The 25,582-nt window shown below is 45.4% G+C and overlaps 1 protein-coding gene across 1 annotated transcript; it reads right to left on the reverse strand.

Annotated features, from left to right (window-relative positions):
* Window positions 1-22,215: 22,215 nt before the first annotated feature.
* LOC143638136 (vomeronasal type-1 receptor 4-like) lies at window positions 22,216-23,106 on the reverse strand. Its single transcript, XM_077105666.1, has one exon. The coding sequence runs from the start codon at window positions 23,104-23,106 to the stop codon at window positions 22,216-22,218; it is 891 nt and encodes a 296-aa protein (XP_076961781.1).
* Between the last annotated feature and the right edge of the window lie 2,476 nt (window positions 23,107-25,582).

The following is a 25,582-nucleotide window of genomic DNA, read 5'->3' on the forward strand; positions in this document are numbered from 1 at the left end:
GGATTTGAAGGGCAGGTGGGCCTCTGCTGAAACCTGGATTGGGGTTAGAAGATCAAGGAAAAGGTAAAAATCAGATTTCATTCCTCAAGAGGATCATGAAGGAAGGAGGGAGAGAGGGCTGGGGAGCTTCCAGGATGCAGCTCAGACATGCTGACAAGGAGTGACAATGACAAGGGACATATAAGAGCTTTTGAAGGAAATAACTCACTGAGGGACAGTTCCTAAACTGAAGGTACTTGATCTGCACATCTACATGGCACTGTGATTGACGCAGCCGGAGGAGGAAGTAGAGAGTTTTGAATCAAGTTGAGAAATATTCATTCATTCAAAGAAAAAACCTCATTCTGGTGTAGGATGTCACATTTGAAGCACAGAAATCTAGACACAGTGGGAATGTGAACTTTAAGAGTTGCACAGAAGCCTAAGAATCATGTTGTTACAGAAGGAGGATCCTGAGCCACAGTGGTGGTAAAAACAGGCAAGGACCACCACAGAAAACCTGAGTGAAACCCTGATTGCGATAGGAGGAGGGCTTCAGGTAGGGGAGGTGGAAGTGAAGGAAAGGGGTGTGGGGCAAGGAGTCTGGAAAGTCCATGGTGACAGCAATGGAAAGAGGCTCGCTGCAACTCATGGAGAATGACTGAGAGAAGACACACGTCAGCCCCGACATGAGAGACTGCATCCAGATAGGAAGCCCTCCATCCCAATGTGAGTGGGCGTCACTGTGGAGAGGTCTCTGCTGACATCAGAGACGCCCCAGGGCGGCTCACTGCAGGCTCAGAGTGAGTGAATCTCTCAAGCCTCCCAGTTCTCCTCCCCAGCTCTATTTGTAGAGCTTTCCTCATATCACAGAAATGATTCCTGCACCTGAAGAGCCTGTGTAGTCCCCTGGGTTATGATGTCTGATTGCTCATAGGACATTGGAGTAGTCCAAGCCCTACAGTTGTAACTAGATTATGTAAAGTGGGCAATAGGAATTTGTGGGATACTGCAATGGTTCATTTGAATTGTCCACTTGATTGGGTTTAAGAGATGCTGATGATTAAGAGGCTTCTGGGTGTGTCAGTGAATGTGTGTCTAGAAATGATTGGAACGTGGGACAGTGGACTGAAGTGGAGACCCTCCCTAAGCATGGGAACCACTGTCCAATAGGACAGTGCCTTGGATGGAATAAATTTGGAAGATCAAGGAAGCAGCAGCAGATGCAAGCTCAAATCTTAAATGGGTTCTACATTGCTGCTAGGATCACCTGAGGATATCAGACTCACATTTCTTCACTTGTCCAAAGTGGACTCTGCCAATGATTCTCTTGGGAGTTTCCTGAATCCCTGGGCCTTGGACTAGGTAGCACTGTTGATCCCTCTTGTTCTGAGGATTCAGCTTCTTGGGCTGTATCCCACAAATACCATTGCCACTTGGAGCTACTGGTTCTGTAGTAGGGACCAACGAGGCAAGGCACCCAAGATAGTAGGAAACAGTTTTATTTGGCTGCAGCAAGGTTCAGAGAGTACAGCCTTTGCTGTAATCAGTCAATCCCCTGAACCCCGAATACAGGTAATTTCAGAGTTTTATACCCAGTCTGCAGAATCTCACACAAAAGCACCTTTTTCCTTTGCTGTTTTGGGCAGGTTAATACTTCAAGTACAACACCTGAGAAGGGAGAGCTTCTTCTCCCCTTTCTTTCTTCCCCTGCCAGCTGTTACCGTGGAGCCCAATTGGTATCTTCTCTTAAAAAATGTAGACATCTCTGTGATGGCCCAGCTCAAGGCCAGAAGCCTCGTTAGCACATTTCTACAAACTACTATACTGGATACATTTATGAAAAATTATTAAGGGGGGTGCCCAGCACCTGAAGTGCTGGTATTTTCCTGGCCGGTGGCCAAGCAAAACAGGGCAACAGGAAAATAGGAAATTTATCCATATTGAACTTTTTCTCAGAGACTCTTCAGCTGACAGTCCCAAAATCGGCCATGGTGAGAATTCCTGGAGAAGCCCAGTTAAGACTTTTTCTGTGGAGAGAGGGAGTGCCACTTCAATTCCCCCCTTTAATGATGCTCCCCATAATTTAATCCTTTGAATTACAGAGGATCATTATCATCATCTTGGCTTAAAGCCTTATATAATGCCAGAAATTTAGTTGTTGTCCTCCTTTCAACAGCGGCCTCTATAGTGGACCCAATAGTTTTAATGCACTGTGGAGCTAAACATGGAAGCAATCAACAGGTTAACAGCAGAATACCCACTATACCAATTAAGCTTTTAAATCCACCAAGAGTTGAGAACCTACCCCCTAAATGTGTGTTAGGGTCACAAAATTTAATGCCTCTCCATGTCTGAACGGGCACATGTGCCACTTTTCTTATGCTGTTGGCTATATCCTTGAGTGCTTGTCCATTATCATCTATTTGGATGCAACAATCTGAGCTGTTGAATTTTCCACATATTCCTCCTTCTTCAGCCAGTAGGTAATCTAGTGCCAAGTGGTTTTGATAGATGAGCACTCGCATCTGGGTGTGTTGTGTAGAAATGAGGTCAAGACCTGTGGCAGTCTGATTAGTTATGATTTCTAGTTCAGCTTGTAAGTGGATAATTCTGTTCAGCATATAAATAGGAGTCCTATAACCCCAGGTAGCCGGACCATAAGTGGCAATAATTCTCTGGGGTGTCCATTCATCTTCACCCCAAGATTGGTGGCCTCCTAGATCAATCTCTTGCCCAATGGATCTCTTTTCTCTTGGCCCAAGATCCTCATACAAGGGGATTCCTAGGTCCTTTCCAGTAGCATTAGGCAGTAAGAAAAACCCTGGTCTAATAGTACCAATAGTACAAGTTCCTCTCCAATTGGCTGGGAGTTGGGTATAAGCCCTTTTCCCACAAATCCAAATAGCCCATCAGGTGCTTTCCAGTTAGTGGGAGGTGGGTTGCTCCAGAATTTATGGATTTTGGGAATGCCCCGGAAGGAACTGATCTGGTTAGTGTCTGGGCATGTACAGTTAAAAAATGCTCTTCTCTTATGGGGCTTTTTGCATATTAGACCTCTAATTCCTAGCCAGCCTGGGTTATCTGCCCAAATCCAAGTAGGTTTCTCTGGCCACCAAGTGGAGTTCCAAAACAATATTCTATTTCATGGGGTTTCACTGACCCATTGTGTATCTGCCAATACATTCTTCACCAAATATTTCTGAAGTGAGAACCCAGCCTTGGGGGATTTCCTGTTTTAGTTCCATTTGTGTTTTATTCCAAAGTAGTAGGGAGTAAGCATCTAGACCTAATCGTGTCCATGGCCATTCCTCACTCATAAGGGCCCCCCACAGACCCAGAAATTTTTAACCCCAAGGTGTTTAGCAATTCCTCCTGATAGGTCCAGAAAGAGATTCTTCCCTAAGGGAGGAAGGTTGATATTTGGGCTCAACTCTTCATACAGTTTAGATTTAGGGGTAAGGACTTAGAATAGGTCTCAAGGCAGCTGGTTTTGAATCACTTTTTATAGAACTTTTCCAAGTTAGTGGCTGGGAGTCTAGTGGCCAACAATACCAAATTCCACCAGTAAAGGGGAAATTTTCTGGACAAGTTATTTTTTCCTTAAATTGTGATTTGATCCAAGCCATGTAGACCCTTTTTCCTTCCCAGAGGCAAACCATCATCCACCTATAGCATTCCTCTGGTGGGACAGGTCCTAAGTATATGTTTTTTACCACCTTTTGGTTATAGTAGATTGGCTTGACACATGGTTCGCATGATCTCCACTCTTGGGGTAGGAGTAGGGCAGAACTCCTTAAGATTAACAAAAGAACCCATACTAAGTGATAGACTAACATTTTGGTTAGCATAGGTTGGACAGATTAAGTTAAAAAGCCAAACTAATAACATCAAACCAATCTTAGAAACTTATATAAGCAAGATAATGAATATAAGTGAAATTTTGTTATTTAGAGCCCAGAGTGTTAACCATTACACTATAGGAAGTATCTTAGAGGTGGAAAGAGTCCATTAGTTTTCATAGGAGGGTTAATTTTCACTAGGAATAGATCAGCTAGTCCCTCTTTTGCCGCTGAAACAGGGCTGTAGACTCCTCAAGCTTCGGCCATGTGTAGACCAGTCAGCTTCCGGAGTGACTGGACCAGGACTGTTGTCCTTCTGATCCTCAAGCTTCTCTGATGCTCCTTTTCTCTGGATGGTCAGCTTCAAGGGTGTTGTGGCATCTGGAGACCACTCCCAGTGTGCGGCTGCAGGCTTGAGTCTTGTGTAATGAATCCAGAGGCCTATTTCTGCAACCTTGACTGCAGTTGGGGTGGATAAAATCACAGTGAAAGGGCCCTTCCAAAGAGGTTTTAAAGGTTGAATATTCCATTCTTTGACCCAGACTGAATCTCCAGGCTTGAAGGAGTGTGCATCTGTGGTTAAACTTACTGGCAACCTTTCTCTAACCCATTGGTTGAGAATCTGCAAGTTTTCCCTAAGGCCTGAAGTTGCTGCCTCAGGGTTAATTCCTCCATCTCTCTTAAGTCTCCCTGTAGCCCCTAATAAGAGGGGGAGGCCTTCCAAACATTATCTCATAAGGAGAGAATCCAGTCCTCCTAGTGGGAGTGGATCTAATCCTCAAAAGTACAATATGGAGAAGTACATCCCAGTGTAAGTGTGGCTCCTGGCACAGCTCACCCAATTGAGTCTTCAAAGTTCTCTTCATCCTTTCAGCTTTACCAGAACTCTGAGGCCTATAGGCGGTATGTAACTTCCATCTGATATTTAAATTTTTGGCCAGTAATTGTATCACCTCAGCCACAAAAGCTGGCCCATTGTCTGAGCCAATAGTTATCAGGATACCAAATCTGGGAATAATTTCCTGGAGGAGCACTCTGGCTACCTCTGTAGCCTTTTCAGAGTGGGTTCGAAAGGCTACTACCCAACCCGAGTATGAACACACAAACACCAGAAGATATTTATAGCCCCGTGAGCCTGGTAGTTCTGTGAAGTCTACTTCCAAATGCTCGAAAGGTGCTCCTCCTATAATTGAATTGCTGGTGAAAGTTTTGGCCCCTGGCGGGGATTGTTATGTGCACACACCTTACATTGTTTACAAATCACCCGGGTAATGCTTGTGAGCCAGGGGATATAGAAATATTGGCTCAGAATTGTCTCAAGTGCTGTACGTCCAATGTGTTCCTCTATGGAACTGTCTGATAAAGGCTGGGGCTAGAATCTCAGGAATGGCTATTAGGCCATCAGAAAATTTCCACCATCCGCCAGGGAGAGAACTTCCTTCTTCAGTCTTAAACCAATTACTTTCATGCAGGGAATATTTTGGCTCCCATTGTGTTAGTGGGTCTGGCAGGAGAGCAGCATTTAAATCCAAGGCTGGATTATCTTCTCGCTTGTAGGCAGCTGATCTGGCCTCTCTGTTGCCCTGAGCAACCACAGTATTTCCTTTTGATGACCCCAGCAATGCTTAACCGCAACACTTTAGGGAGTCCACACTGCATCTAAAAGTTTAAGAATTTCTTGCCCATATTTTATGTCTTTTCCTCCTGAGTTAACTAGCCCCTTTTCTTTATATAAGGCTCCATGAACGTGCAGGGTGGTGAACGCATATTCAGACTCCGGCTGCCAGCTGAAGTGCTCGAGTCAGTGCTTATAATAAGCTCTGCCTTTTGCGCTCAAGTTCTCTGAGGCAGAGGTTCCACCTCAGCAGTAGAGTCCAGAGTGACCACTGCATATCCAGCAAAACAAGTCCCACCTTTAATAAAACTGCTTCCATCTGTGAAGTACTCTGCATCAGCGCCCTTGAGAGGCTGGTCTGCCAGGTCTTATCTGCTGGAGAACACTTCACCCATGACCTCAACACATTTGTGATCAGGTTTTCCAGATCCAATGGGCAGCAAAGTTGCTGGATTTAGAGTTTTAACAACCTCAACGCGAACACATGGGTTTTCACATAGCATGCTCTGATTGATATTTAACCATTCTTTCATTAGTCAACCAATAGTGTCCTTTATATTCTAACAATGTCAAAATTGAATGAGGAACTCTGACAACCAGTTCTTGTCCTATGGCCAGTTTATCAGCTTCCAACACCAGAAGAGCTATGGCTGCTAAGGCCCATAAACAAGGTGGCCAGCCCTGGGCTACAGAGTCCAGCTGTTTGGACAAATAGGCCGCTGGACGGTGCCATGTCCCCAGCATCTGAGTCAGAACTCCCAGAGCCACTCCAGACCGATCGATCATGGACATACAGAAAGAAAGGCTTCGTGAGGTCAGGGAGCCCTAATCCAGGTGCACTGGTGAGTGCTTGTTTCATGTCCTCAAAGGCCTTTTGTTGTGTTGGCCCCCACATCAGAGGATCTCGTTCTCCCCACTTTGTGGCTTCATAGAGGGGTTTCACCATGACTGAAAAGTTGGGGATCCATATACGGCAGAATCCAGCAGCTCCCCCAAATTCTCTAATTTGGCGGTGGTTTGAAGGGACTGGAATTGAGCAGATTGCCTGTTTTCTTTCAGAGCCCAGCTGTCTTTGCCCCTGAGTCAGATAGAAGCCAAGGTATTTGACCTTCTCCTGACAGATTTGGGCCTTTTTCTTTGAAACTTTGTAACCAGCCTCATATAGAAGAGTGGGAAGCAGTTGTGTCCCCTTCATGCAGTCCTCTTTAGTTGCTCCAGCCAGCAACAGGTCATCTACACATTGGAGCAGTGTGCACCCACACTGCCTCGCAGGAAAGGCTTTGAAGTCAGAGGCCAGCGCTGTCCCAGAGATAGTGGGTGAGTTTTAAAACCTTGTGGTAATCTAGTCCAGGTCAATTGGCCTTTGTTCCCATTGGAATCTCCCCATTGAAAGGCCAAGAGCTGCTGACTCTGTGGTGCCAGTCAAATGCAAGAGAAGGCATCTTTAAGGTCCAGGCAAGTGAAATATGCAGCTTCAGCCAGGAGCAGACTTAAGAGTGTATATGGATTGGGGACCACAGGATGTGAAGTGACTGTGGCTTGATTGACTACACGAAAATCTTGCACTGGTCTGGGGTCATCAGTTCCTGGTTTTTGAATAGGCAAAAGAGGTGTATTCCATGGTGAATGGCACGGCCTGAGAATCCCATGTCGTAAAAGTCTGTCCAAATGTTTTTGAATCCCTAGTTGTGCCTTATGAGGAATATGATATTGCCTCAGGCATTTTGGCATATCTCCCGTTTTAATTCCACTCTTACTGGGGCAATATTTTGGGCTAGTCCAGGTGGATTGTTTTCTGCCCATACTCCTGGCACTTGGAAAGGAAGCTCTGGCTCCTGTCGTGGTGTCTCTACTAAGCTGAAGAGACGCCATTCCTCTTCCTGGGGAATGGTGAGGGTTAAAATTTTGCCTCAGGGTTTCCCAATGATAAAGCTGCCTGACTTCTTGCATCAAAAGTTATTTGGGTCCGGAGTTTTCCTAGCAAGTCTCGACCCATCAATGGTACTGGGCAATCTGGCATATACAGAAACTCATGAGTCACTTCATGACCTGCTCAATTGCATCACCGAGGCAACAGGGAAGGATGACGAGCTTTGTTGCCTGTGGCCCCAATAACTGTAGTCTGTTTTTTTGAAAGAAGTCCCACCGGCCTGGTCACCACTGAGTGGTTAGCCCCAGTGTCCACCATAAAGTCCATGGGTTGGCCCCCTACAAACATTTGGACCATAGGCTCCTGGGGCCCAATGGGATGGAACCCAGTCGGTCCTAGTCCTCATCATAACTTCCATGGCTGCCAGTCCCACAAAATCCTTTTCTGGGATATCAGGTGGGTGTTCGTGGCATTGAGCATCATGGGGGACCCTTTTGTGGGGCTGGTATTGTAAGGGTCCAGCGAAGCGTCGGAGGAAGAGACCACCAAGAGACTAACTTTATGCAATGTGCAAGAGGGAGTTTATTAGGATCCGGTTCAGCGCGCTGAGTCCCCAGGCCGGCTCGCACAAAAAGGAAGAGCAGCCCAGGGCCCAGAGCAGAGGTTAAGCTGAGTTTAAGTACACCTTTTGGAGAGGGGGGGGGGAGGGGGGCGCTTTACATACCAGGGAAAATTGAACAACAACTCTGAGTCAAGATTAGCACATTTACTGGCGGGAACAGATTGGACGGGGGTGATTGGTTACTCTTAAGTTGGGGGGAATATTTAAACTGATTGGTTCTGGGCCCGTGGTGCCTAGTGCCAGGCGACTCAAAGTCCCAAGTTATCAGACCACCAGAGGAGTCAGTGAGAATGTTTACTGGGGCAGCTCCACTATTGTCCTAACAGCTACAGAGATCAAAGGCTCCGGGGTAGCCGAGGTATTTAACATATCAATGGTCTCTTACTTTACAACCCAAGCCTTGCAGTTTAGAAACTTCACAGTGTCCGGTCCTTTACACTTTAACTCTGGCTCTGTGGCTTAGAATCAGCTTAAAAATTTTACCTTTACAGTATCATCCTCTAATGACTTTACCTCTCTTGTCCTGGTAAGGAGTAGCAGCAGCCCAATTGTCTTTCTCCCGCCTGGGGCATTCAATCTTCTAGTGACCCTCTAGGTGGCAGTAGCTGCACTGGTTTGGTCTCAGCTTAATCCCAGGTTGTGATGGTCCCTCCAGCCAGACTTTTCTTGGTCTCTGCATTTGACCCCGATTTTGAATATTGTTCTGGCAAGACCCCCCTTTGAGTGGTTCCTGAATTTGCAATAAAGGCAGCCACAAGTAAATCCATTTTCTTTTTCATCTTTCTGTCTGCTTCTCATTCGGCATCTTGGTCTCAATTGATGAACACTGTAGTGGCAACCTCAGTCGGTTCATTGGCACACTTTCCAGCAAAACCCTCTAGTTTTTGTAACTTTCGGTGAATGTCCCCTGAGCTTGTCCCCCAAAGGCAGCGTTGATCATCGGCTGATTGTCTGGTGTCTCAGGATCAAAGGGAGTAAAGAGTCGAAAGGCCTCACACAGTCGTTTGTAGAATTGACTGGGGCTTTCATCTGGTTTCTGGATCACTTCTGATATCTTATTCATATTTAGGGCTTTCTTTCCTCCTTCCTTTAGGCCTCCTATGAAAGCCTCTCGATATCTCCTTATCTTTTGGAGGTCCTCCTCATTGTTGGGGTCCCATCGGGGGTCAGTGTCCGGGAACTGGGTCTGGGCATAGGCTTGGATATTGCCTTGTGCATCCGGAGCATGTTCCTCTAGCCATTTTAAAGCTGTTTGGCTTACCTGTCTACGTTCCTCCGTGTTGAATAGAGTCAGAAGGAGCTGGCGGAAGTCCACCCAGGTAGGCTGGTGAGTTTGTATAATAGATTGTATCAAATCAATCATGGCCTGAGGCTTTTCCGTATAGGAGGAAATATGATTTTTCCAATTTAAAAGGTCAGTGGAGGTGAAAGGCTGATACAAGTAAATGCATGGTCCCTCTAGAATATTTCCTTCCTGGTCAACATAGGCTGGTCCTCTAGCTTCTCGAAAAGGCATTTGGAGCACTCTCCTTTGAGTAATGGCTCTAATCTTAGGACAGGCTCCCATTCTGGTCTCAGGAGGTGGAAGAGGAGACTTAGGTTCAGGGGAAGATTCTGGCTCTGAGGACGAATTGGAGGAAGGAGTAGTGGGTGTAACCTCTGAAGATGAGGGGGCTGTGGGTGCAGGCTGTTGTTCCAGTGGTCTTGGTAAGGTTGGGTAGAAGGTACATATGGTGGTGGAGTCTCTGCTGGCTCACTGGACAAAACTGGTTTCTCCTCTGGCTCATGGGGCAAAAGTGGTTTTTCCTCTGGCTTTTTTCTGTCAGGTTCCTTCTGTCTATTTGCCTTCCGTTGTGTCTTCGAGGCTGCTGTGCTTCGTGCTAACATCAGCTTGGACTGTCCATCTAGACAGGCTCTCAACCAAGGGGGCTGCTTCTGTGCTATTTCTTGCCAGCAATCAATATAAGGGAATGGTCTGGGTGCCCAGGAGTACCAATAACTATTAAAAGGACCTCAGCAATGACTCTCACATCTAAAGATCCTTCTGGTGGCCAGCCCACACCTAAGGTGGGCCATTCTGCTTCACAGAGAGAACGCAACTTTTGTGGAGTGAGTTTTACCCCATAATATCCCTTAAAACCCTTTTTAAAATTTTTTAACATACATTCCAAGGGGTTCAAGGAACTCTGTTTACCTTGTGTGCCTCCCGTGTTCCACCCTGAGTCGGTGTCACACACTTAGAACAAAATATACTTAGGACAAGACTCGCTTTGTCCTTCTCCAGCCGCTCCCTCGCAGGGACTTAGGGCCCTCTTGGCCTTGTGGGTCAGTATGGACCCCCGACCTTGAGCTTTCACCTGGACGTTGGTTGGTGAAATTCCACCATAGACTGTATGAGGGGCCACGGAACCGCGGATCAGGGCTCTGCACTCGCTTCGGGCCTCGGGTTGGGTGGGAGCCCTTCCCTTTGTCCGTCTCATTCACACACTTTCACACACTTTTCCACAGACATGGCCAGGACAGAATTTCTATACCGCCCAGATTCCAACAATTCCAAACTAAACAGAAAAGGGAGCCACGGTGTCCCCTCTGCTCGCTGACCCCACAGAGACTACTCAGATGACTCCTTGGGTCCCTTTCAGCTCCAACCATTTGGAGGGCACTCGGGACCCAACAGAGGGCAATCAAGCCTCTCTTCCACCCGCTTAGGCCTGAAGGGGAAGTCAGGTGGGCTGCAAACCAAATGGACCTGGGTCCTACCTGTTCAGCTGGGTGGTGCTCCAAACCCTAATTCTGGTTCCTGCTGCCTGTGGGTCCCATTGTGCTCCAGGGTGGCAGCCCCAGGGCGCTGGGTGAGTCAATCCTCCTTCAGGGAAGAGTGGCCTGGGCGCACCAAGGGGAAGGCTGTCCCTCACAGCCCCAGGGAAGCCTGTCCCCAGAGACAAGAGAGGCACAATAGCCTTCCTGACTTCCTGTGTCCCATCTGGGTTGCCAAAAATATAGTAGGGAAAAACAAGGCAAGGCACCGAGGATAGCAGGAAACAGTTTTATTTGGCTGCAGCCAGGTTCAGAGGGTATAGCCTTTGCTGTAATCAATCAATCCTCTGAACCCCGAATACAATAATTTCAGAGTTTTATACCCAGCATGTAAGGGGAGGGGCTCAGAAGTTCCCAGTCTGCAGAAGTTCACACAAAAGCAGCTGTTTCCTTCACTGTTTTGAGCAAGTTAACTCTTCAAGGACAACACCTGAGAAGGGAGAGCTTCTTCTCCCCTTTCTTTCTTCCCCTGCCAGCTGTTACCATGGAGCTCAATTGGTATCTTCTCTTAAAAAATGTAGACATCTCTGTGAAGCCCAGCTCAAGGCCAGAAGCCTCTTTACCACATATCTACAAACTACTATACTGGGTACATTTGAGAGAAATTATTAAGGGGGTGCCCAGCACCTGGAGTGCTGGTATCTTCCTGGCCGGTGGCCAAGCAAAACAGGGCAACAGGAAAATGGAAATTTATCCATATTGAACTTTTTCTCAGAGACTCTTTGGCTGACAGTCCCGAAATCAGCCATGGTGAGAATTCCTGGAGAAGCCCAGTTAAGACTTTTTCTGTGGAGAGAAGGGATGCCACTTCAGTTCATCCATTTACTTTCTCGTCATTGTGAGATCAGGTCAGACAGGTAGCGACCAAAGGAGGTAGATTTAAAAAAAAAAAAAAACAAAACTTTTTTTTTGTAGTTGTAGATGGATAGAATGCCTTTATTTTATTTATTTTTATGGAATGCTAAGGATCGAACCCAGTGCCTCACACATGCAAGGCAAGCTCTCTACCACTGAGCTACAGCCCCAGCCCAAAAAACGCAGCTTTAAAAAGATCACCAAAGGAGGCTTTATTTGAGACTCTCTCCTGGGGGGAACTGGATCAGACCCACAGAGGGGACAGGAGAAAGGTCTGAGGAGAAACCACGTGGTGACAGGACTGGAATTTTATGGGGCTCCTGGCAGGAAGGGAAGGGCTTACAACAGGAAGAGGGATTTTTAGGGTCCCTTGTCCTGCTGGAGTTGGTCAGGGGAGCTGGGAAACTCCAGGATTGGCCAGGGGTCCTGCTGATTGACAGGCATTTTCGTGGGCTCCTGATTGCTGTTTCTTTCCCGTGCGCCTGTGCGTGCTGTTTGTGTTTTGTTTCTACTTGGTGCTTCCTTCCTAGGTCATTGCCACCGACCTGACAGTCATGTAAGCCAATCTAATAAATCCCCTTTTTGTAATAATACTTCCTGTTGGTTCTGTTCCCCTAGAGAACCTGAAAAACCAGCCTCTACCTCAGAGCAAAGCCTGTCCAAGGAAGGGACATGACCTTAGTCCTTGGGAAAACCCACAGAGAACTCCTAAGTACATTCCCACCTTGCTAAGTTGTTTATCTACAAATAACAGGAGAGATCTGCTGCACCAGGTGTCTCTGACTTAGTCAGGCTAGGTGGGGATCCATAGCAGCCCCCTAGCAGCCACCAATCAGCATGAGACAGGGAAATACCTGGGATGCCAGATAACCCTCCCAGTGGTTTATGGTGGTTAACAAGTTGGGAAACCATGTAGTTCAGCACGTACACCCCTCTTGGATTAAACCAATCATTCAAATGAATACCCCTTTTGTACTGACCAATCACCCCTACCCAACTTGTTCCCGCCAGTGAATGTGCTAATTATGTTTTAGAGTTGTTATTTGATTTTTCCGTGGTGTGCTATGATGTATGTGATGTCCCTGCCCTCTCCAAAGAATGTATAAAACTGCTGCAAACCCTGGGCTCGGGGCCTGTCAGTGTCACCAGTTGCTTTGTGTGCGTGCTGAGGACCAAGCTAGCTCGCAATAAACACCTCTTTGCTGCTTGCATCGATCTTGGGTCTCTGGTGGTCTTTGGGGGTCCCGAATTCGAGCATAACAAACCCTGACTGATACAGAAGTTGGTACCAAGAAGTGCGGTGTTGCTGGACTAACCTGATAATGTGGTTCATAAATTTTTGGAGCATTTTGGAATTGGTGGGAGGAATTTTGAGATGCTTAGCAATACAACCTGGAAATGCTTTAGACTGTCATCAGTGCAGCTTTTTGATGGGAGCTCAAAAGACCAGAATGCCAATAGCATCATGGACAGTGAAGAGAGGGATCAAGAGAGTTTAGAGGAAAAGGAGGAACCTATGGGTAATTGGACTAGAGGCCATTGGGGTTCTCTTCTAGCTAAGAAGGTGTCTGCATTTTGCCCGTGTCCTGAGACCTTCTGTGAGGCTGATTTTTAAAAGTGATGGACTTCTTAACTGGGCAGAAGTAATTTCTAGGCATCATAGCATTCAGGTGGTGGCATGGATATAGCTGGTGGCTTTTAGCCTAGTTCTTTGTGATATTCAGGAGCAGAAAGCAGAGCAGAAAGATTTGAAAAACCTGGACTTGAAAGGCCAGAATAAAAGGAGGCTAAGGAAGTTGCAGTTTTTAAAGACATTAAGGCCACTAAAGAAATGCTAAAGACTTTGCCCAGAGACAATGTCAAAGATGGCCTGAAGGCATCTCTGGAATTGGCAGGACTACACCCATCTCAGACTCTAGAAAATAAAAGTAAAAATTCTCTTGAGAAAAGACCTTTGGGGCACACTTTTTTGCACTAGGGGGCCTAGGAAGTTTTTCAACATGCTCAGCTACCCATGCACTCAGAGGCTGCTACAACCAGGGTCCCTGGAGGCTTGGCTACTGCTTGAAATGGAGAGATGGCAGTAGACCTTGGCATCAACCATGTGGTGCTAGTTCTTCAGGAATGCAGGATGCTGGAGTTAGGGCATCATGGAGGATTCCACTAAGATTTCTAAGGAAGGTCTTGGAGGCCAGGAAAAGCATAGTACGGCCTGAGTCCCTGCAGGGTCCCCCAGAAGTCCAAGTGTGGAGATATGAGGAGGAAGCCAAAGCTGCAGTGGACACCTGAGATTAAGAAATGCCAGTAATGTGAGACATCATCCTAGAAAAGCTGCAGGAATCAAGCAGAGAAGAGCCCACAGAAAGGCCTGGACAGGAGAACGGGACTTGTTTGCAAAACTACAATTCAAGGGGCTGGGGATGTGGCTCAAGCAGTAACGCGCTCGCCTGGAATGCGTGTGACCTGGGTTCGATCCTCAGCATCACATACAAACAAAGATGTTGTGCCTGCCGATAACTAAAAAATAAATATTAAAAAAAACCTCTCTCTCTCTCTCTCTACCTCTCTCTCTCTTTAAAAAACAAAACAAAACAAAACAAAAAACTGGAATTCGATCTAGCTCTGGTTCCATCCCTTCTCTATGCCCCTAGTTTTGTAAATAGAAATGTTCACTCTATACCTTTATATATTGGATACTTATAAATTGCTTTTATTTTGACAGGCGCTCACAAGGTGATATTACTTGAGCCTCAGAGAAGACTTTGCACTTGAACTGTGAGCAATCTTGGAACTGTTGAGTATGGGGACTCTTGGGAATGGACTATATGTATTTTGCATGGTCAGACGAGTGTGAGCTTTTGGGGGCCAGGCGCAGAATTTTATGGTTTGGATGTGAGGTGTCCCCCAAAAGCTCATGTGTGAGACAATGCAACAAGGTTCAGAGGAGAAATTGTTACTGCTGTTTACTGGAGTCCTTGCTTCCCCAAATGCTGAAGTATTACACCACAGAAGCTCGCTGAGGGAAGTGTAGAGCCGAAAGTGGAGGCTTTATTAAGGACAGCAGAAAAGACTTCCTCCCAGAGGAAGAAGGGGGCCTGAAAGGTGGAAAGGGGAGGTGGTCCCTTTTTTATATTTAAAGTCTTCTTTTAGTCTCCCACGTTCCTGTCCTTTGTTTCCTTCCATCCTGCAGTGATAGAAAGCAGGTGCAAGGCCAAAAAGTGGGAGACAGGGGGACTGATGGGGCTGGGGGGAGTAATCTGGGCAGGAAGGGCCTGGGGTGGTCTGATTAGCATCTCCCTGTTTGCTGGGAGCTGCTTCATTAGTTCCTTAGGATGGGTTCCGGGCCTTGAGGACATTCACTTTTCAATTTCCCCAGGTGTTGTTCTGGTTTCCTGGACTCCATTCTCCATAATGGTCTCCATTTTCTTTATCCTACTCAATATTAGACCCGACTTACCTAACTACACTAACTACCCATCTTTAAATCTGGCTTCAAAATGACTAGGTTATAAGAGTTTTAACCCAATCAATGAGTTAAGTGAAGTGGTAGGGTGTGGCTGGAGGAGGTGACAATTAGGGGCACAGTGTTGGGGTATACATATTTGTATCTGGCAAGTGGAAAGCTGTCCCGACCGGCAGGACACATCAACAATGGCCGAGAACCTAGGTGGGGAGGAATGAGGGGACAAGAGGCAGGAGAGATGACAGCAAGACAGGAGTTCTGATCAAGCTGCAAATTTTTATTGTTCACACAGGGGTATTTATATGCTGGGCATGGGGAAGCTCTCTAATCAGCAGTTGCTGGATGTGGGTGGTAAAACTGCCAGCTGCAAGATGTCTGATGATCCTGATAACCGCAGGATGTTCCAGGGAGATAGGTAGCTGCAGGATGTTTCCCAGGCAGGATGTCTCCCAGGGGGCTGTCAGGCTATTCTTTGAAGGAGAAGTTCCTTCTAGCCCCTGACATTTCCCCCTTTCTTTTATAAAATATTTGACCATACCTTACTGGCCATGTTTTTAAGGGGTGATAGAGCGAGCATATTCATTAGGAGATTTTGTGGTGGCCTTGGCATGTTTTTGGAGGAGACGGTTTTGAGGGGGAAGCATACCAACCGCCATGCACCAGAGCATGTCACTCAGAGGTCTTGGGTTTTGGGATCCGTGGATCCATCCTCCTGCAGTCCTTCCTACACCCTCCGTTATTATGGCCTAACGTCTTCACTCCATGGGTGCGTCCTCCCCCAAGCGGAGGGGTCCATGGAGGAGCGATAACTTAACCCTTATGGCAAGGGCAGAAGATGGTTGGTCAGAGCTGTTACTTATACTTTTATATAAGAAAGAGAGATCTGTGGGGATGTAAACTTAAAAAATAAGCCTGTGAGAAGGGTAGAACATCCTTTTAAATGTTGGCAGCGCGGTCTTCCATCTCCAGATGATGATAGTGGACCTGTATGGGCTTAGAGGCCAAAATATTAATCTGTTCTTTAATAAATTTTACCAGCCTGTTTATAATGCAGGGTCCTATGGACACCATTAAAAGTAAACCCAACAAAGGGCCTAATAGGGGAAGAAGGTAGGGTAGAAATCCATTAAGCCCAGTCCAGAGGGGATTTTCAAATAGTTCCCTTCTTCTCTTTTCTAGATCTTCTTGAAGCTACTTAATTTTAGTGCGTACTATGCCTGATTTATTGGCATAAAAGCAGCATCGTTGCCCTAGGGCCAAGCAAATACCTCCCTGGTTAGCTGTCAGCAAATCTAAGCCTCGTCTGTTTTGAAGGACCACTTCTCCAGGGAGTCTCTTTGGTCCTGTAAATCTTTAATGGTTCCTGATCGAATTTGTACATCATCTATAAGTTGTTGAGACAGGTGACGGTAAGAGTGTATAGCCGTGCCTAAACCAGCTGTACCTGTGCCCACAGCAGCTGTTATTCCAAGGCTGGCAAGGAGTGGTAAGGCCTGTATTGCCCACCTGTGTCTTTTGACTAAGGTGTCTAGGCTAGGTTCATCTCCTGGGACAATAGTTATATCAGGGAGTAATAAGGCAAGAACACAGTCACCAGTCCAATTCACTGGAAGCCTGGGGAAGGCCGAGTTTCCTCCACACATAAAAACTGTGCCATTGGGGGGACAAAGAGATGGGGTGGGTGAGGAATAATTTTGTGCTGTTGAGCAATTTCCAAAGGAAGTAACTCCAACATCAATATCATAGGTATTATTCTGCACCTCGCCTAAAAGATATAATGTAAAAGTGCCTATCGGCTGTACTTTAAAAGTAAATCCAGGTTGGCATGTATTATCACTGTCTATGATAGAATTAATAGGAACTGCCATAGGCATGATTGCCCATGTTGTCATGCAGAGCCAGCAATCACCAGCAAGGGTGGGGTTGGAATTATTAAACAAGGAGGGAGTTTGGGAGGGAACAAACCTTATTGCCCCTGGGTTTGTCCTGGGGGAGGTCAAGGCCAGGGGCTGGCCCCAAAAGAAGTTTCCCGAGAAGAAGAAATAGGCTGTCCAAGGGCATTTGTCTTAGATCTACACTCATTGGCCCAGTGACGACCTTTACCACATCTAGGGCAAGGGGTGGCTGGGGGTGGTTTAGCCCCGATTTGAGGAGACGCTATCCCTAGGCTTTGTTTGCCTGTTAACACTCGCGTGCAAAATGGCCTGGTTGTTTACAAGTAAAGCAAGTACATGAGCCAGGATTGCAAAAGGCCTTGGCAAAGGCGGCACCTATGGTGAGACCCATGGCATGGGCTGCACCCACCCCGGCACAGAGTCTAATAAAATCAGAAAGTTCCCCTTTATCCTTATGTGGTCGAAGAACATCCTGACATGCCGGATTGGCGTTTTCAAAGGCAAGATGTTTTACAAAGGTGCTTTCACTTTCACTTGGTCCAAGCAAGCGTTCCACGGCTAGGTTAAGCCGGGCAACAAAGTCGCTATAAGGCTCCTCAGGCCCTTGTCGGATTTTTGCCAGGGAAGTGGTGGCCAAGCCCCTTTTTTTTTTTTTTCATGTTTGTATTAATTCTTTTTTTTTCTTTTTTTTTATTGGTTGTTCAAAATATTACAAAGCTCTTGACATCTCATATTACATATATTAGATTCAAGTGGATTATGAACTCCCATTTTTACCCCCCAATACAGATTGCAGAATCACATAGGTTACACATCCACATTTTTACATAATGCCCTATTAGTAACTGTTGTATTCTGCTACCTTTCCTATCCTCTACTATCCTCCCTTCCCTCCCCTCCCCTCCCATCTTCTCTCTCTACCCCATCTACTGTAATTCATTTCCCTCCTTGTTTATTTTCCCCTTCCCCTCACAACTTCTTATATGTAATTTTGAATAACATTGAGGATCTCCCTCCATTTCCATGCAATTTCCCTTTTCTCTCCCTTTCCCTCCCACCTCATGTCTCTGATTAATGTTAATCTTTTCTTCCTGCTCTTCCTCCCTGCTCTGTTCTTAGTTGCTCTCGTTATATCAAAGAAGACATTTGGTATTTGTTTTTTAGGGATTGGCTAGCTTCACTAAGCATAATCTGCTCTAATGCCATCCATTTCCCTGCAAATTCCATGATTTTGTCATTTTTTTATTGCTGCGTAATACTCCATGGTGTATAAATGCCACATTTTTTTTATCCATTCATCTATTGAAGGGCTACTAGAACTAATAAATGAATTCAGTAAAGTGGCAGGATATAAAATCAACACGCATAAATCAAAGGCATTTCTGTATATCAGCGATAAAACTTCTGAATCAGAAATGAGGAAAAACACTCCATTCACAATATCCTCAAAAAAAATAAAATACTTGGGAATCAACCTAACAAAAGAGGTGAAAGACTTATACAATGAAAACTACAGAACCCTAAAGAGAGAAATAGAAGAAGATCTTAGAAGATGGAAAAATATATCCTGTTCATGGATAGGCAGAACTAACATCATCAAAATGGCGATATTACCAAAAGTTCTCTATAGATTTAATGCAATGCCAATCAAAATCCCAATGGCATTTCTTGTAGAAATAGAGAAAGCAATCAGGAAATTCATATGGAAAAATAAAAGACCCAGAATAGCAAAAGCAATTCTAAGCAGGAAGTGTGAATCGGGTGGTATAGCAATACCAGATTTCAAACTATATTACAGAGCAATTGTAACAAAAACAGCATGGTACTGGTACCAAAACAGGCGGGTGGACCAATGGTACAGAATAGAGGACACAGAGACTAATTCACAAAACTACAACTATCTTATATTTGATAAAGGAGCTAAAAGCAAGCAATGGAGGAAGGATAGCATCTTCAACAAACAGTGTTGGGAAAACTGGAAATCCATATGCAACCAAATGAAACTGAATCCCCTCCTCTCACCATGCACAAAAGTTAACTCAAAGTGGATCAAGGAATTAGATATCAAATCAGAGACACGGCGTCTGATAGAAGAAAAAGTTGGCTCCGATCTACATATTGTGGGATCGGGCTCCAAATTCCTTAATAGGACACCCATAGCACAAGAGTTAATAGCAAGAATCAACAAATGGGACTTACTTAAACTGAAAAGTTTTTTCTCAGCAAGAGAAACAATAAGAGAGGTAAATAGGGAGCCTACATCATGGGAACAAATTTTTACTCCTCACACTTCAGATAGAGCTCTAATATCCAGAGTATACAAAGAACTCAAAAAATTAGACAATAATATAACAAATAACCCAATCAATAAATGGGCCAAGGACCTGAACAGACACTTCTCAGAGGAGGACATACAATCAATCAACAAGTACATGAAAAAATGCTCACCATCTTTAGCAGTCAGAGAAATGCAAATCAAAACCACCCTAAGATACCATCTCACTCCAGTAAGATTGGCAGCCATTATGAAGTCAAACAACAACAAGTGCTGGCGAGGATGTGGGGAAAAGGGTACTCTGGTACATTGCTGGTGGGACTGCAAACTGGTGCTGCCAATTTGGAAAGCAGTATGGAGATTCCTGGGAAAGCTGGGAATGGAACCACCATTAGACCCAGCCATTGCCCTTCTCGGTCTATTCCCTGAAGACCTTAAAAGAGCGTACTACAGAGATACGGCCAAGCCCTTTTGAGGGAGGCATCTCCAAGCATGTAAGACAGCTGTCTGAATCTGCGCCAAAAGTCCAGCAGGGAAATGCGCCTGTTTAGGGTTAGTGTCAAGAGGCGCATTGCCCACTAGCTTAACATAGTCCAGGATTTAGAGGAGGCCTTAGTTAAATTTTTTTGAGCAGTTTCCCCACAGTGCTCTTTGAAATCTGCATTCCATAACAGGAAGTCTCCGGTACTGAGGGTAGCTCAGGCTAAAAATTTCCAATCATTGGGAGTAAGCCATTGTGCGCTGTGGCTTTCTAATAAAGCCAACGTGTAGGGCGCAGTGGGGCCATAATGAGCACAAGTCTTTTTAAGTTTTTCAAGAAAATGCAGGCTTAATTTTTTGTAGACACTCTGGGTTCCCTCCTGCCTAGGGGTGGACTCCTCATCCTCTGAGTCCTGATCTTCCTCTTGCCATTCCCCCGCTTCCTCCCCTTGATCCATTTCCCCGCTTCCTCCTCTTGATCCTCCTCTGAGTCTTTGTCCTCAGCCTGGGCGGGCTTATCTATCTGACTGCGGGTGACTGGGAGGGGAGAACAGGCCGATGGCACGGCTTAGCCTTTGTATTAGACCGCCTTGGGCCAGCTGGGGTTGACTCCGTCTTAAGGCTACTGAGCAAAGCTCACAGTCAAGGGATCTTAATTCTTTTAAGAGTTGGATCTGTTCCCGTCTATGTTGGAGAGACTCTCACACAAGGGAGCCAGGTTGGGCAAGGGAAGTGGAGAAAAAATATCTGGGGGGGCAGTTGGCCCCTGAAGGGCCGGAGCACAAAAGGCAGGAGGGATATAGGAGGGAGGGGGATGTGTAAATCCTATAGGCTGTGGGGGGTCCTGAGAGGTGGCGGGTCTTCTGAATGGCAGCCTCCTCCCAGGGGTCAATGTATCCCCGGGATTTAAAACTGGATAAAGGCGGTTGGTAACCATTGGAGCCTTATTTATTAGGGTGGGATTTTGAGGCGGACGGAGACTGAGAAGGGTCTATGTCTATACTACCTGAAGGGCATGCCGAGGGGCACGAGAGGTCTTTTGCATAGCCTCTACCCCAATCCTGACAAGTTTTAAGGTACCATTGTCAAAGGGTGAACTTTTAAGAATTTCATTAATTAAGTTCCAGTAAGAAAAGGTGGGAACAGGCACCTTTTCTGGGCCAAAGGATTCATAATAATCTTTTAAACAGTCTCCTACTCTAAGCCATCTTTTACCATCAATGGTCCCTTCAAGGGGAAAGCACGGACACAAATCTCCTATGTATGAAAAGAATAATTTTAAGTCCTTTTTCTTAACATGCGCCCCTTGAGGGCCTCCTTGAGGCCTGACAAAAACAAATCATGTGACGAAACTGCTTGTCCCATGGTGGGTCACTCACCGTGCGTCGTCCCCACTCTCCTCCTGGATCTGTCTCTCAGTCGTGTCTGCCGAGGCGATCGCGAGCTCCGCTTGGCCAAGTCTTCCCGGAGGACGGCGTTCCTTCTCAGTCAAAGGCTCGCGCACACAACGTTGGACGCCAAATGTCCCGACCAGCAGGACACATCAATGGCAGGACACATCAACGAGGGTTGAGAACCTAGGTGGGGAGGAACGAAGGGACAAGAGGCACGAGAGATGACAGCAAGACAGGAGTTCTGATCAAGCTGCAAATTTTTATTGTTCACACAGGGGTATTTATATGCTGGGCATGGGGAAGCTCTCTAATCAGCAGTTGCTGGATGTGGGTGGTAAAACTGCCAGCTGCAAGATGTCTGATGATCCTGATAACCGCAGGATGTTCCAGGGAGATAGGTAGCTGCAGGATGTCTCCCAGGCAGGATGTCTCCCAGGGGGCTGTCAGGCTATTCTTTGAAGGAGAAGTTCCTTCTAGCCCCTGACAGAAAGCGCTCTCTCTGCTTCCTGATCACCATGATGTCAGCTGCTTCCCTCTGCCACAGTCTCCCACCATGATGTTCTCTCTAATGTTGTGCCTGAGGATTGGAGCCAGCCTATAGACTAAGACCTCTGAAACAATGAGCCCTCAGATAATCCTGTCCTCCTTGAAAGTGGTTCTGGTCTGGACCTTTAGTCAAACTAGCAAAATAGCTCCCTAACACAGATACATAGAAGCAGTTTCTTAGGCCAGCACATTTTAATAGAAGTATGAAATCAACAAATGTAATTTTATATTTTCTTAGCTGTATTTAAAAAAGCCAAAGCAAGCAGATAAATCATTTTAATGTCACATAGAAAATATACTCACTTTAAAAAGAATAGTAATTTAAGGATGTAATCAATATGAAAATTGTTGCAGTGATACACACATACACTTACTCCAACTAAGTCTCCTAACTGTGAGAGCACAATAGATTTGTATAGCATATGAATTCAGACTAGTGCCATTTGAAGTGGTCAAGTTAACAAGAAAAAACCTTTTCCCAGATGAATCATGAGGGACTCTCTTCTTTATAAGCATGGTGGGTCAGTTCAGCCATCAAATGCTCTTTGGAAACCTGTAATTCTTATTGTGAAAAGGATGAAGTAAATTGGGAAACAATTTTATTATTTTTCATCAGCAAAAATGGGCAGATGGTTGGGTAGCATGAAGATAAAGCTCCACTCAGCCCCTCCAGGCTTGGGATTTTCTTGTGTGCATAAAAGGAATAAAGAGTCACATAGTTTTGTGAGAAGTAAAAGACCACGAAGCAACTTACAAGCAGGAGGATGGTGCGGGTGGCTTTGTGTTCAGGAGATGTCTGGGAGGAGACGCGGGAGCTGTGGAGGTGCTGGGCTCTCCTGTGGTGTCTGTAGAGGAGGTTCACCATGTACAGGCTGGTGCAGATCATGAAGGGCACAAACACCAGGTCATGAATCAAGGTGGCACTTAGAAATGTCCCTACGTTTTGGTTTCCAAACTGCCTGGTTTGGCAGTATGGATGGACATAGGCACGACCAACCAGAGTCAAATTTCTAGTGGCTGTTATGGTTTCAATGACGTGGATGTATATAAGCATGTTGATGATCCAGAAGAAAAGGAAGGAGGGACAAGTCCATGTAGGGAGCTTAAATTTAAGCCACGCCCACTTAGAGTTCCTGGGGCTGACAGTGATGGCTTGAAGTGCACTCAGGAGAGAGGTGGTGCAGATGGAAACACCCCGCGTCACTCTGAACATATACAGGACTGCTTTGCAACCAACATCGTCCAAAAATCGTCTTACTCCAAAGGATGACGCTATATGTGGTGTCAATGTGAACGTGATTGTCAAAGTATTGGCCAAGGTGAGGTGGGAAAAAATGGGATCCATAAGCTTCATGTGACGCTGGACTGAGAAGGTGTGCATGTACAACAGGAAGAGGAACAAGTTCCCCGCGACTCCCACGCACAGCTGCGAGACTAGAAAAACACCAAACATTGTGTCACTTGGGAACATTTTCTCCTTTTTATGACCTTGCTGTCCCTAGGACAGAATCCTCTTCTTCATGAATGCTGGGCAGGTGCAGAGAATTGAGTTACACCAGCCCAGGAACATTATCTTAATGATGGCTTAGAAGATTTTATTGAGGGAAATAAGGCCCCAAATGTGAAATAATTATTTAGAATTATTTTTAAGACATAGATTTGCAATAGTATTAGGGTTCAGGAGGAGAAGATGATGGAATGTGCAGTTCTGTGTTTCAGGGCCTGGTGAGACCCTTCCAGAGCCTGGATTCCAAGGATTCCTGGGAACAACAGATCACAGCAGGAGGTGGACAAAGAAGGTGGAAATCAAGGCACATCAAGCATTTAGGACACTGAGCAGGGGACAGGTGGCCTGAGTGAAAGACAAATGTGCAGGTTATAAGGCACATTTTCCTCTGAGCCCCTGGCTATGTTTTATCTTCAACCTACATTTCAGTACTCTCTACTCTCTAAAGAGCATGATCCTTATAACAGGCAGACTACCCTGTGCACTTCTGTGTTGGATTTTCATGACACACACTTCTGCCAAGGCGATAACTGTTAAAAACTCATCAGACACAGTGATGAGTCTTCGTACCCATGGGTGAAACTACAATGATGTGAGACATTTGTGGTGCTCACATCTTGAGCCGGGCTACTGTAATGCAGAAGGCCGAGGCCAAGATTGCTGCTCAATATTCCCCAGTGCTCCACACAAACTCCATAACACGGAAGGTCCAGCAGAACCAGCACTCACATCATGGTTGATAACCCAGGATAACAAAGGACCCTGCATCCTGAGGACTGCAGCATGAATAAAAGCTACTTTTTGGTCTGGCATTTTTGTCTGATTCTTACAGGAACAGAATTAGTTTCCGAAATGTAATTGCAGAGGAAACGATAAGATGTTCATTTAAGTTAACAATGAAATGGATGAGGTCAATATCTCAACCATACTTCTTGAATTTTGGAGTTTATTTCACTATTTCATTTGCTTGGGGATACTTTCTCTGTGACCCAGTTCTTCCTTCACCTGAACCATAGTCCTTCCTGGACCTCTGGTCAATTCCACATGTGTCTCCACACTGAGCAAGTCCATGAGAACATTCTCAGGTCATCTCAGGCTACACTTTCACCACAATCCCTGCTTGGGCATGATCTGTACTGCAATGATCCTACTGTCATTATCCTGTTAAGGGATCAGTATTCAAATTATTCTTTGAACTCCCACAGTGTTGGAGTCCTGTTCTTCCACAGGTTCTTTTGTGCCTTCCACTAACTATGCAGTTTAAATTTTGTGAGTTTGAATGGTTTGAATTTGTGAACTAGTCACAGATTACCATGGCGACCATACTCTCATTTTTTAAAATGCATCTTGTCTTTAATCATGATATGATGATTTTAGGCTCAACCTTAAATGTTTTGATCATTTTATTTTCCCTAGTTTCACTAAGGCATGGCCTCTCTCCCTCCTCACCCTAGCCAGAGGTCTTCCTTCAGACATCTTCTCTCCTTTCTTGGGACATTTGCCATCTCCTCATTTTATCATCCAGATCACAATATTCCCTTCTATATTGATGTAGTCCACGCTCCCTCTGGCCAGGGGCAGGAGGCCAGGCATGAAATCAGTCTCTCATCTGGACATTTCATACACAAGCTGCATAGTCTTTGTGGATGAATGGGATCAGCCCCACTTAGATGAGCAGAGGGAAAAATGTACAACCAAAAAGGATCAGAGATTCTTAAGAACAGTTGTATTCTAAACAATTAAATTAATTACAAAAAATGAATAAACTTTTAGAAACATGCCAAATACCAAGAATGAATCATAAAGAAATAGGTAATCTGGGTTAACTCAAATGAGAAAGATGGAATCTGTATTTTTAAATTGTAGATTGATGGTAAGTCTGGGACAGGAATTCTTCAATGCTGAGTTTTAACAAACATTTGAAAAATAATACTAATTCTCTCATACATCAAAAAAATATATAAACACAAAAATGAGTACCAAACTCATTTTGCAGAAATGATATTATCCCAAATCAAAGGCTTGGCAAGGACACTATGTGGTAAGAATGTTAATGGTCAGTGTCTCTGAAGAACAACCTTGCATGCACTTTAAAAAAATCATAACAAGCAGAATCCAACAGCACATTAAAAGGATCATTTAACCTGAAGGACTGGGATTTACACTGGGGGTGAAGTATGGATCAACACACAACTGAATAAATGGATGCTCATATTAGCAGAAGGAAATGTGAAGTCTATTCATCCTCCCAATAGATGAAGACACAGCATCCTCAATTGATGTGAAAATACCATCAACATTCTTTCATGATAAAAACTCTCAAGCAATTAGGCATGGAAAGAATGTACCTCGACATAGTGAAGACCATGAGTGAGAAGCTCACCCCAACATCATACTCAATACCGACAAGCCAAAGGCTTTT

Source organism: Callospermophilus lateralis, chromosome 18 (assembly GCF_048772815.1).
Source record: "Callospermophilus lateralis isolate mCalLat2 chromosome 18, mCalLat2.hap1, whole genome shotgun sequence".
Taxonomy (NCBI): domain Eukaryota; kingdom Metazoa; phylum Chordata; class Mammalia; order Rodentia; family Sciuridae; genus Callospermophilus; species Callospermophilus lateralis.

Coding starts and splice junctions, on each gene's coding strand:
- LOC143638136 (XM_077105666.1), bottom strand. CDS start 23,106: ATGTTTGGTGTTTTTCTAGTCTCGCAGCTGTGCGTGGGAGTCGCGGGG.